Raw genomic sequence first — 13,782 nt, 5'->3', positions numbered from 1 at the left:
GTTTAAGGCCATAAGGGACTACCAGGAGACTAAACTATTATGTGCCACAGGCAGAAAATAGGTGTGACTGAGGTGCAACAATGCCCAAGGTCTCCGCAATGAAAGGGAATTGATTAATATACCCAGCTAATACCGGCAAGTGACCCATACTCCATGCTGCAAAGGAAGGTGAAAACCCTCAAGATCACTGCCAGTCTGACCTGGAAGAAAATTCCTTCCCAATACCACATATAGCAATCAGTTAGACGCTGAGTATGGGTGCAAGAACCAGGCAACCAAACACCTGAGTGAGAGAATGCTCTGTGCTGCCTCAGAGGACTGGCCCCCCCAATCCAGTGTCCCATCTCCAGATGCGGCCATCTCTGATGCTTCAGAGGAAGGAGATTAAAAAAAACCCCAAACATACCAGAATACATTGGGGGGGGGGGGAGAGAGAATGAAATGATGAAATCCCTTCCTGACCCTGTCAGGTGACCGGCTGAAGCCATGAAGCATGAGCTTTTAGGAATGTAAGACATAATCTGGAAGGGAGCCCCAGGGCTGTTGAGCCCTGCTACCTGCCATCACAAGCAACCCCATCCTACAATTCCACTCATAAATTTGTCCACCTCTCTATTAAAAGTAATTAAGTTGTTTGCCCTGACAACTTCTATTGGGAGGCTATTCCAGAACTTCATTCCTCTGATGGTTAGAAACCTTCTTCTAGTTTCCAGCCTGAATTTGTTCATGCCCAGTTTATACCCATTTGTTCTTGTGCCAACATTGACCTTTAGATTAAATAGCTCTTCACCCTTCCTGGTATTTCCTTCCCTCCCCTGCCCCCATGTATTTATAGAGAGTAGTCCTATCTCTTCTCAGCCTTTGTTTTGTTAGACTAAACAAGCCAAGCTCTTCCTGTCTCCTCTCATAAGACAGGCCCTCCATTTTCCTGATCCTCCTAGTAGTTCTTCCCTGCATGTGTTACCGTTTAAATGAATCTTTCTTGAAAATGGGTGACCAGAATTGTATGCAGTATTCCAGAGGAGGTCTTACCAATGCCTTGCACCATGGCATTAATACCTCTGTATCTCTACTGGAAATGCCTTGCCTGATGCATTTTAGGATCACATGGTGACTTATAGTCATCATGTGATCAATCAAAACACCCAGGTCTCTCTCTAAGTGACTTAGGATCTTAGGTTCCATTTTCAAAAATGACGTAGGCCATTAAGTTTAATTCGACTTAGGCCCACAAGGACAAGATTTTCTAAGGTGTTTAGATGCCTAAAGATGCAGATAAGCTCCTAATGGTGCACACAGATGCTTTTGAAAATCCCACTTGGTGCCTGCCTGCATCTGTAGGCACCTAAATACCTTTGTAAATCTGTCCCATAAGTCATTTCAGTGCTTTTTTCAAATTTTACCCTTTATCTATAAATAAAATCTATGGAATAAAATTATGAATAAAGACTGTTCCATTGGGGCCAATTGCTAAATCTTGTGTGTTGTCACAGAGGAAGCATTAGACAATACTAATGATCTACTCTGGTACAGTAATAGTGCTAGTTCTTGATTTGACTCACAGTGTGCAGATTTATAAAGATAGGTGCGTCTGGGTATCAAAGATTGAAATCAGCTCTTTACTAGGTAGAGCTGCTATCATAAATTGATAGTTGCTGCCAAAACACTTTGTAGATAACTCATGGGCCAGCCCAAGAACCTGTTGGCCTTGTGGGTGTACTCTATGCATGAGTACATGCTGCCCCACATAATAATAAACAAGGACAGAATTTGTTCTTAAATGAAAACATTTGCATAGGGGACAGCAAACTCTGCAAAGTCTTCCTGATGGATTCCAGCACCTTGTTCCACCAGAGGGGTGAGGGTGTCCGATTAGGCCTTCCAACCCTACCAGTTCCAGATGCTATGTTACCATCCTGCCTCCTTCCACCCCCGCAGCTTGCCCACATTTCCCTGTTGGGATAGCCCTGGTAAATCTGACAGGGTTTCCCCAGTGTATAAGTGCCCCAGGAGCCTTTTGTTCCACAGTTAGAGTCTCTGGCTATATGAACTATAAAGCAGATTTTTTTCTCTGGGGAGATATGCAAGCTACTTGCTTCACTTTTATGACCCTTCATTTCCTATCCCCACTCTGTCTGTAACCTCTTCTTTTGAGACATTGACGCCGCCTCCACTCTGCAAACGATTCCAGTCTTGACTGCCTGTTTGTAAAATTTCAACATTAAAACAAGCTGGAATTGTAGATGCTTATTAGTCATCATTTGAAATATTTATTTATTTGTTTATGTATTTTCTGATTAGATATTGTTTTGTAACTCCTGCACTCTGGTTTTGAAATATCATATAATACAGCTTAGCAGACAGTATATGTGCTAAATTGGGTTTTTTAAATTAATAAGATATTGTATTTAGAACATAAAATGATTATGTTGGGACAAGCTGTTTAATCTGATCTTAAATTTGTCATTCTTCTCACATTTGCTACAGCTTGTACTGCAGATGAAAGGTTAGTTGTAATTGGTCTATAAAAGAGCATCTATTTCTTACCCTGCAGCGCCACCCAAGGCCATCAGGGGAAACTGAATCCAGAGTTTAACCAATGTAGGACCAAACTGAGTATTGCTGCTTCCTGCAGCATAGTGTCGCGTTTCAGGACTAGGATCGCATCCTGAAGGTCAAAAGCTTCCCTGTGTGCACCATTGTGGCATAGGAGGGATAATGTAGCTCAGGCGGAGTCTATGCTACTGTCTCTTACAGCTGTGCATTGCTGGAGATAAGGATTTCATGACTAACAAGGAAAATTAGGAAGATAAGCAAGATGGGTTGAACATTTAAAAAATGCAGAAGTTTAATTAGAAAAGAAATATGTGGTGAAAGATAAATAGTTTTCTAAATTAGTAAAGATTTGCAGCTTCCTTCATGAGGAGGGCTATTAAAAATCTGTGTGATGAGGATGTACCGTGCTTTTCATTATGAATTCACATTTGGATTTTAGCCTGGGATTTCTCATCTTGCCTTTATTTCTTTAACTACCACCAGTTGCACGGCTGTCCATGCTCCATGACAAAACATGAGCAGGTAGCTTTTCTGCACAGTGCCAACTGCAGGCCCAGTAATGTGACAAACCTTCCTTCATTTAGCTCCCAGATCTGTCACTTCACCTGTGAAGTTTTTCTCCCTCCCAGCAATTTTTATATCATACTTCTGGTAGTATCAGAATTTGATCTTGGGGATTTTGATTAATTTGCAAACCTTTTCCAAGTTTCTATACCCACCTCCCAAAGATGAATTAAGGCTAAACATAACCCCTTTTGATCCAGGGTACTTGTTTGGGGTGAGGAATGGGGTCTATGGGAAAGCAAATCACTGGGTGGGGGAGGGTTGTTTAAAAAAAAGAGGAGCGAGGGGAGGAGTTGGCCCGTTTGGAAGGTCAAATCTACAAATGTGGAGGGAAGGTGCTGCTGTGGAATAAAATAATGGGTATTCAGAATGTTGAAGCACATCAGGGTGGAGGATGATCAGGGGCCACTGACCTCTTTAGTCTTGCCTTAATTCACTATCAGGGAATGGCTAGTAAAGCTTGCCCTAAAACAATGTCAGTAATTACAACAGAGAAGTTATATATATGTATATTTGGTTGTGCCACAATGAGCTATCAAGAGCATGACCTCTGCCCCAAAGAGCTTCGTAATTTCTCATGTGAATGGGCTGATCAGTTTGTGTTAAGGACTTGCTGTACTTCAAAGCTAACCTAGAACCAGCTTTCTGATCTGGCACGGCTGTGCCAACTGGAATGAGTTTTGTAACCTGTCCCCTGTGCATCAGGTGGAATTCACCACCCGTGGGAAAATCAACAAAAGGCACCTGGGATTAGTGGAGCTACTTCATGTGGATGGTAAATTAAGGGTGAAAATCTGAAATTATTCCTCTTATTTCTTTTTTTGTTCCCCAGAATAAAGTTAGCTCTCTCACCTTAAATATATATAAAAAAAAAACATGTGCGTCATGCCCCATCTCCCTGTGGAAGGGGATAGTAGGCTTTAGAAAGAGGGAAGAAAAATGGTGTTACTGCAGTGGCCTTTCACCTCTAGAGACCTAAGTATAAATCCTGTCTTTGATGTTCTCCTGCTGCCATACAGTTAGAACAACTGGCAGCCTTTGTCCAGGAAAGGCCCCTGTGCTGGAACAGCAGGGGCATAGCAGATTAGGATGGGATGTATCGTTATTAGTTCCAGTTCCTTACTTTCATGAGCAATATATTCAACTACCTCTCTTCCTCACCCTGAAAGAAAGAGAAAACAGTGAAGGAAAAAAACACTGAGACAAATTCATTCCTATCACACATGAATTTAGCCCATCACCTTTAAATAAGCCACTATTACATTTTCAGTTTCCCTAATGCCAAGTCCACAGTCACTCTAGTTTATAAGTGATCTCTTATTTCATGAGTCCGTATTTTTGTGTGCTCCATGCAGGGCACATGGACCAGATGCAGTACTGATGGCAGAAGGCAACCTTCTAGCTGAGTTGACCCAGTCCCAGATGTTACACATTGCCCAGCAGATTGCATCCGGCATGGTTTACTTGGCATCACAGCACTTTGTGCATCGTGATCTTGCCACCCGGAACTGCCTGGTTGGTGAGAACTTGCTGGTGAAGATTGGAGATTTTGGAATGTCCAGAGATGTGTACAGTACTGATTACTACAGGGTAAGTGAACTGTCACTTTCAGGAGTAACTGAGGTCTTGTTCAGTCATCTAATCACATTGATCATACTGATGCCACTTTTAAACTGGATTATCCGCACATCCTGGACCCTTAAAGAATTGGATATTGAGGGTGAATCTGAGTTTTAAAGTTTGGTAAATTTGGAAGCTCCTGGCAAAAGTTGATGGAGAGTCCTTTTCTTTATGTATGCCTGCTTTAGTTTTCTTATTAAAGTGGTTTAAAAAATCCTTCATAGGTCAGAAATTTGGCAAGTTTACTTGGCTGCAAAAAAGAAAAGGCATCTTTAAAGGGACCATGGTTGGTCAAATTTGGCCCAACACTTAGGTATTATAAAAATGTGTTCTTACAAATGTCTAAGACTAGTGGATTGTTTGAATGGATATAACCTGTAGGCAACAGCACTGCACCTATGAAAATTATTTCAGTCAGAAAGAGACAGAGACTAAGGCATAATCCTTTATTGGAGATATGCTCAGCATCCAAAAAGAAATGCCTCATAGCTGACGATAAGCATTTCCTGTCTTAAACTGATTGTGTTTGCTTTGGTTCACTCGGGTGATGGTTGCACTTATATATATGGTATATATGTCCATATGCTGGCCAATACGATTTTCATTGAAATCCATGGGAGTCAGAATTTATCTCAGAGTTTCATTTTTCAAATTTGCAAAGGACTTTAAAAGCCTCATGGATGAAATATATTGTATATGTTAATGATCAGTATTGGTGTTGTGTGATAAATATCTCTGTCATCTCCACTTTAATTTAGCTGCTGATTCCATAAGAGGACAGAGCTGATTCTGCACAGTTGTTTGTGAGAGGCCTGAGAAGAGACTGTTATTACATATGGGTGGGGTGGGGCAGGGCAGGCTACACACAGGAAATACTGTAGTATTTATATTTACTGAGTTGTTTTAATTAACAGCTGAAAACCATAAATGTTTTTGTTTTTGTTGTTTATTTCTTCCTTTTTTCAATGGGCAAAACCTAGCATTTAGTAAACATTTGAACCAGATTTCTGACACATTTTGTCCTTTGGGAATCTGGTATTTCAAGCTATTTGATCATTGTAATATAAGAATGACATCATTTCAAAACTTGAAAAAACATATACTGTAGTGATTACTGGTTATACAACAGAGCCCTATTTATCAGATCCAATTGGGACCAGGGCCAGATCAGATGCTCAAAAATTCAGATAATCCGGAGAATGGGAAAGTGCGAGGCTGCAGTGCCGTCTAGCGGCCACAGGAGAGATCGCCCGCTTCTGAACATGTGTGCACTGGTTGTTCAGTTAATATGGAGAGCCAGATAATGGAAGGTCGGATAAACAGGGTTCTACTGTATTTTTTTATATCAGAGAGGATTACAGCAGGGGATTCAGAATCAGGACTTGTGGGAGGTTTATTTGCATCTAAAATATCAACCCTACTTGCTGTGACTCAGGCAAATCACTACTCTGTGCTTCGGGTCACCCCATCTGTAAAATTGGTACAAGTGGACTTATTTACCTTACAGAACCATTGTGAGTCTTAATAATGTATGTTTGTAAAGCATGTCAACAACCTTAAATAGAAGGTGTATATTTTCAATGCCATTTTTAATTTTAAACACCTTTGTTTTACACTTGCTCTTAAACAAAAATTGATGATTCTCAGCTGCAGAAGGGCAGATGGGAAAGGGATGGAAACATGGATCTAATGCCATCAACCTCAAATGGGGCAAATCCAGACTTGGCACAAGCAAGTGAAACTTTATGGACTTTGATAGAGTTCTGCACACTTACGCTAGGTCTGAATTTGACCCACAGTGCATGTTCTTGCCATGTTTGTACTCAGGCAAAACTCCCACTGAAGTAAATGGGAGTTTAGACAAAGGGCAAGATCCCACCCTGGATGGCCCCAGGCCTGTAGAGAGCACAGGCCACATGGCAATTGGAGCACCAGGAGGAATTCTGGATGAGTCAGGAGGGAAAGTGAAAATAAAAGAGTGAATTGTGCAATAATAAATGTGGGAATGGAATGAACGAGGAGGGAAAGTAAGTCTGTGGAGAGGGATGAGTGACTGAAAGGGCAGACAGAATGTTGATGGCAGCAGAACAAATGGGGGGATGAATAGGACAGGGAGAGATTCTGCCTATGGGCCAGACCCTCAGCTGGTGTAAAGCAGCATGGCTCTGTTGATGTCAATGAGCTATGCCAATTTACATCAGTTGAGGATGGGACACACAGATGTTGCCCTTGAAGTCATTTCTTCTACACACAGAGAAGCAGTGCCATTGCAACACACCCAGCAGTCTGTGGGCAAATGCAGAAGAGGAACAGGGCCATGGCCTGCCTCTCACCTCACCTTTCAAACTGGTAGTACCTGTGAGGCTGCTAGTAAGGATCAGGGACTATGTTCCCCAATAAGATTCTGGCCAGCCCTGCTTAGGGACATGTGGGGCTAGTCATAATGGGGTCCTGAAAGGATCAGGCCAGTAGTGATTTGCCAGAGGGCTGCCCAGAGAATTATGGCAGTGGCGGGGATGGATAGTGATGCTGCCATAGGTGACATTGGGGTGGCGCTGACCTCTGTTTATAGTCAGGTAAGTTTTTTAACCGTTAAAGTTTAATTACATGTAGGGAGGTGATTCTTCCCCTACACTTGACAGTTATATCAGCAGCTCACTGAAGAGATTTACACTGCTTCAAAATGCACTACAAGAAATTATTTGGCACTTGCCAAAATCCATACAGGTGGGTGTATCGATACAGTGGAATTAGTTTACTCTGAGACAACCCCCCATCAGTCAATCAACTGAGATTTTAGATTTGATCAAAGAGGATTGTTTTATGTTTGTTTAGTTAAATGAAGATGGTCCTCAGCCCTTGCACACTGTCAGATTGCTAACGGCCTTCTGCATTGTGTCAGTGCAGCCATATAGAGATACTGGAGGGATGACTGTGGAGAGAAATAGCGATTAGCTATTGGCTAGTGTGTATGCGGTGTGGCATTGGTGGCACGGGCCTTTATTTATTTATTTATTTCAGGGTCTGTCAGGAATCTTGGTGGGGGTGGGGGGGAGCGAGAGAAATTTAATTTGCTAGTACAAACGCTAACATGTAATGAAACTGCAATAGTTTTCTAAAGCCAGACCAGATGTGCCCGAGGACACAATGAAATTGCAATGGCTTTTCCTCCCCAGTGCTGTCACCCACCTGAGTCAAAATAGGACGACTAACAAGCAATTAGTTTGTCACCTGCTTTAAAGAGCTCTGCTGACACTCTGCAGAATTACAGTCCATTTATAGCAGCACATCCTTGCATTGATTTGAAAGAGTTTGTATTTCACAATGGTTGGGGGCTTTTATTTATTTTGCTGATGTCTATTTTTTGTTGATCACGCTCTCATCCCTTAAGATGTGGGGTTTCCTGTCTTTCTTTCTAACATCTATTTGACTCATGTGCACTACTCTGTGACATGCTGTAGTGACATTGGATCATGGTAACAATCACTTTTCTGGGTATTCATTCCTGTACTCAGCGATACTATTTCAAACCATTTTATGCATCCACTCCAAGTTTGCAGGTACCCGCTCTGTACTTACATTTAATATACTTCTTTGTTTTGTTTTGTTTATTATAAACAAGAAAATAAGCAAGGAAGGTCAGCGTCTCACAGTTTCAGGAATAAGCTAACAGGAACTTGTTTTAAATATAATGCCATTCCAACCTAATCAGAGATTAGCAGGATTGATGCAGTGACTCTGGTGAAATCCTTACTGCATTGAGTTCCATAGGCGTTATGTCATTGAATTCATTGGGACCAGAATTTCACCTTCTGTAAGAACTTCTCTTTCCCACCTGCACAGCCCACTGAAGAGCAAGTCAGAACTGCAGACCCACATTCAAAAGAGCACAGGGGCTGTTACTGAATTGTTCACGCTTTCTCAGGTGCACCTGCCCAAAAAAGCGTGGGAAGGATCATAAATTATTTAGAGCCGTAGCAGCTAATCTGGCTGGCCATGCAGTGGGGCATATTCAACACTCTAAGGGTATGTCTACACTGCAAAGAACAACCCACAGCTGGCCTGTGCCAGCCAACTCAGGTTTGCAGGACGCAGAGCTGTTTCATTGCTGTGTAGACTTCTGATCTGAGTCACTTAAAAGTGATCTGCAAAGGCCAAAAAACAGGGCTTGGGTCATTTTTTGTTTCTTTTGATGTTTAAAGAGGGCCAGGAAGATTTTTGTAAAAAAAAAAAAAAAAATTGTTTTTTACCCCTTGTTTGATATTTTTCATTTGACATTCAGGTCTTGTCTAGCCTATTCTAGCCTAGCCTAGTTGTGACTGGAGAACTAGTGAAACGATATCACGACTCAGTGAAACAATATCTGCTGAGCAAGTGGGAATGGGAATGATTTTTAAATAAAACTATAGAATTATTTGGGGTTTTGCTTTGTCTATTTGTTTTGTGTTAACACCTATTTAACTCCAGTGATAAATGAGCACATTGGAAAAAGGACGTCCTTGTTAAAGATTCAGTACTGCTACCTCTTCAGTTAATGTGCGAGAACTCAGTATCCTTCTGAGACCTCAAGAAAGTTTTCCAGCAATGATAAAGATGACCAGACTTGACATTCCTGATATTTCTGTATTAAAAATCAAACAGATTTAAAAAACCCAACAACTCTCTACATCATAGAAAAAGCAATAAAAAATAAAATCCCATTCAAAAAATCCTTTGCAGGTCATCTTTATCCTTGAAAATCCTATTATTCTTCACAAATACGATAAGAATGGGCTAGATTCTGATCTCAGACATATAAGTCTAAATCCAGAGCAACACCCTTGAAGTCAGTGGAGTTAAACTGGTGAAACAGAGATCAGAATCTGGCCCAGTTATGTATAGCTTATTCCTTAGCATATGAGCCTAGCATTGTACAGTGTTCAGTTCCTGGCAACTGCCCATTATATGCTTTCTGGTGACTCAACATGCAAACTGTTTGTTAAAGATAATGCTAGTAAAATAATCACCCAAGGGTGATCTCACTGAGCCTATTTCCAGGACAAAGTGCGTGTTTGTAAAGAACATTAACGTATGACAGCAGGATGCTAAAAAAAGACAAAGTTGGGGTTTATATTTATTTGAGCTGTAACTAGCCAGGCTAGCACCAGAGCACAAATGTTTACAGCCAGGGACAAGTGTCTCTCTATTTGCAAATGGCAGTAGTGGCAGACACCTCTCTACTGTCAGTACGCAGCTGTTTACCCATGGGGGTGAGTTTGGCAGAGGCTGCACAGAGGAAAAGCAAGAAAGAGTTGTGAGTCAAGCAGCTTGTCAAGGCATCCTCGTAGGTGTGTGTATTGAATTGTCACAGTTTGAAGGCTTTTTATTAGCTGCTATTTCAGCATCTAATGCTCAAATGAAATTATCTCCTTCCCTACAAGGTCTTTTCAGCTTTGCTCCTCCGTCATAGACCAACGTACTCATTGCATTGCGTAGAGAACTAGAGGGTGACAGAGGGTTCTGATAGCCCTGGAGTATGCACACCAGTGTGCAGATGGTTTCACATAACTGATGATAATCCTATATACTGTAAATAATGGGCCAGCTACATCAATGTAAATCTGGAGTATCTCCCTTAAAATCAATATAGTTACTCTGGTTTTACACTTGTATAACCAAGACCAGAATTTGCCCCCAGAAGATTTTAGACGATTAATGTGAGCTTTCAGGAGGTCACGACTATGACTGTTATTAGGAGTGTATATACAACAGAGTAGAGACATATCCTGGGAGCCAGATTTAGAGCTGGCACACTTGGGCACAGATCCCTTGCCATTCATGGAGCTGCACTGGCTTGTGCCAGGGCTGAATTTGGTATTGGATCTCTATTCATTCACAGATGTGGTCATTTCTCAAATACTGGTTTACATGTCAGCTTTGCACAGGTTGAACAGGTTAATAGACTTGGTTTTTATTTCTGTTTCCATCTGTTCTCCATTTACACAGACCATACATATTATATCCTAGGAGGAGAGTCCAAGACTCTTTTGCAGAGAGCTTCTCTCTTTTTGCCTCGTAATCCTGACTGAACACAGTTGGCTAGAGGAAGGAGTGTCACATGCCCATAGCCTTTAATGTGCTATACCTAACAATGGTAGGCAATGACAGTACATATATCCTCCATGTACAGAGATATTATGGATGCTAAAGTAAGAGAACACAATAATAAACTCTTTCTGGGCTTGTGTTGATCATCTGAGTTTGACCTATTGTATTTAGAGAGATCTAGGTTTTGGATTTCATGATGTTGGAGACTTGTCATTTCAGGAGCTTAAACATTCTATCACACAATTTCTTTGATTTAAAAAGGAAGAGAGACTATAGACAGACATCTGCGAGACTGATACAATACACAACTGATTTTGAATGAGTAATTATGATGTATATGCAGTATTTTAGAAGACACATCACATTTTCAAAACCATTTATAAAATTGTACATGCAAAATGCGCATGCTGACCCACTGCAAATGTAATCCTGCATTTGCACATATGAAATAGGGAATGTTGTGTCTGAGTGCTACCTGCCTGCAGTTATTCATTTGTGTGCGCAAAGTGGTTTTTGTGCATAGACAAACATGCATTTTGTGGGCACAATCTAGGCAGGTAGAGCCAAATCCATCCTTGGTGTAATTCCATTGTGTTCACTGGACAATTCCATTGTCTTCATTTCACTTCAGGGATGCATTTGGCATTTGTTTTCCTTAATTCTGAGACCACTAGCTCATTATGTACTTGAAAGTTTGAATCAAACTCTAATTTTACTGGCTTATATTCTGCTTAAGGACTTCTTAAAAAAAAAGTAGAGGGGTGGCAGAGAGAAAAATAGGGTGAAATATAGGGCTGAGAATAAAGATAAAGTTCTAAAGCAATTTTGGCAAATACAGTGGGCCTGATTCAGCTTCCAGGTATTTGATTTTCCATTGGAGTTGGGTGCCTAACTGCCCTCTGTGTCTTTGAAAATCTCCCCCTACACTAGGTTTACACTAGAGGTGGTTGCCCATGAGGGACCATAGTGGCTCAGCTATGCAGAGACAGCATTTTGGGGAGATATCCTGTAGGCAGGAAAGGGGGGAGGCATGACACACTCAAACTACAATTCCTATGAGGCTCTGCAGGCAAATACAGAGACTAATGTTGGCTCAACCCAAGGAAATGTTTATATAATATTTGGGAATGTAAAAGAATTTTGTTTTGATCAAAAATGTGAAAGCATTGTGACATTCCCAAATTGAAAAATTTGGAATTTTTTTCATCCACTATAAGTTTTGATATTTCTACTTTTTGTTCCAATTTTGTTTGAAAACAAATGTCAAAAATCAGAATTTCCCAAGGGACATAGATTCTGGTTTTGATCAGTTCTGTTTTGTACCATTGTAATACCATAGCTTCCAATGAAGCTACGGCCAGTTGACACAAATAAGAGAAGAATCAGACCCAGCACGTATAGTGTGTAGGACATCCACCTGTGTCAACTGATCTTTTGGGGGATTCTTAGCACAGATGTCCATTTACTTAGAATATCTTTTTTTTAAATGCATTTACAAAATTAAATCAGCCTTTAAAAAAAAAAAAAGCACTCACGTGGGTCTACATTGGAGCAAAGCAATGACTGATAACCTGAAATTAGTTCTGTGAACCCTAGAACTGGAGAGGCTTGGAAAATCCTGATCAGAAAGTCTGCCTGCTGCCAGTAAACAGGCCCCGGATCCTGGGAGGTCCTCAGCACCTCCATGGGGGTGCTGGAAGGCCTCCACTCCTATTTAAGCCCTCAACATCTGACAGGTCTATGCCTTGGATCAGAAATCTTCCCACCACAAACCAAAACTTGCTGCACATTAGTTTATAGATATAAGAGAGGGAGTTGATTTGATATTCTGCTTATCGAAGACAATGGGAAGTTTTGCACTGATTTCAGTAGGGCCAGAATTTCACCCAGGGTCTTTCAAAGCAAATTTTCAATCAATATTTACTTCTCATTCTCTGGAGTATGTGGACATAGACTGCTATGAGGAGTGACTCCTATGGTACCTGTTCCCGACAGAGTACAGATAGAGAAAACTTAGATCTGCATGCACCCCACTTATGGCATTTTGTAATTGTGGGGATGAGCAAGATATAAATACCGATATCAAAAGAAAGACACTGTACAGGAATGTATGTACTTACTTCTGTAAGCATTCATTTGGGCTAGCCATCTGGAAAATGACAGAACTTAGGGGGTTAACAGTCAGTTGTTCACTTTGTGTGTTGTACAGCATGGAAAAAAATCTGGGAACAGTGTGGTAATAAAATCCATTCCTGAGGGATCAGACCTCTCTGAGCCTTTCCACCACAGTCAGGAATTGGAATTAGCTCATCACTACTACAGAACACTGATGCACCTTGTGGGAAATTGGCATTGCCTTCCAAATGAAGTGGACACTGCAAAGAAAGGCCACCCAGAGGGATCAGGAGGAAAGGGAGGTTTCTTTTGAGAGGTGGTCACTGAGCAGCTCTCAACAGAATCTCCATTAGCCTCCAACAGGGGCGCTTTTTTATGCAAATAGCCTCTCTCCTTGAAATAGGGAAAACGGTTGCTAGGCAGTTTTCCTAAACAAACATTTTTTCCCGGTCCAAGGACAATGGGGACATTTCTGCTAACTGAAGTGAGGAAGTGTGGAAAAGGAACAGTGATGATTAAACTGAAATATAATATGTAAAGGGGATGGCTGGAGGTGGTGAAGGGACTGTGTCAGCTAGTAACACAGCAAAAGCCTGCAATTCTGACTCTGTAGATTAATACATGGGTATAAAAAAGCTATTGACAGAGGAAGCAGAGGGTGTGTTGTATATAACTAGGCTTATACCTCTTCACTGTATCAATTTTTGACTCACTGGAAGAGCAGGGACCTTGTAATACCCCCCAGCTTCTTATCTGGTGGGACTATACCTGGCAGAATGTCATGGGTACCCAAATTGCATGTAAATAGGGCCTACTACCCAAGTATACTTTGCTTTATTT

General features: G+C 41.2%; 1 protein-coding gene across 2 annotated transcripts in view; it reads left to right on the top strand.

The window, feature by feature from the left end:
- NTRK2 (neurotrophic receptor tyrosine kinase 2) overlaps positions 1 to 13,782 on the top strand; it is a 273,512-nt gene that overhangs the window by 214,034 nt on the left and 45,696 nt on the right. For both annotated transcript variants that reach the window (XM_034774168.1, XM_034774167.1), the window contains exon 16: positions 4,476 to 4,710. In XM_034774168.1, the coding sequence (XP_034630059.1) occupies positions 4,476 to 4,710 (235 nt within the window). The remainder of the gene's footprint in view (positions 1 to 4,475; positions 4,711 to 13,782) is intronic.

This window comes from Trachemys scripta, chromosome 6 (genome assembly GCF_013100865.1).
Source record: "Trachemys scripta elegans isolate TJP31775 chromosome 6, CAS_Tse_1.0, whole genome shotgun sequence".
In the NCBI taxonomy this organism is placed as follows: domain Eukaryota; kingdom Metazoa; phylum Chordata; order Testudines; family Emydidae; genus Trachemys; species Trachemys scripta.
This window is presented reverse-complemented; position numbering and strand designations above follow the sequence as displayed.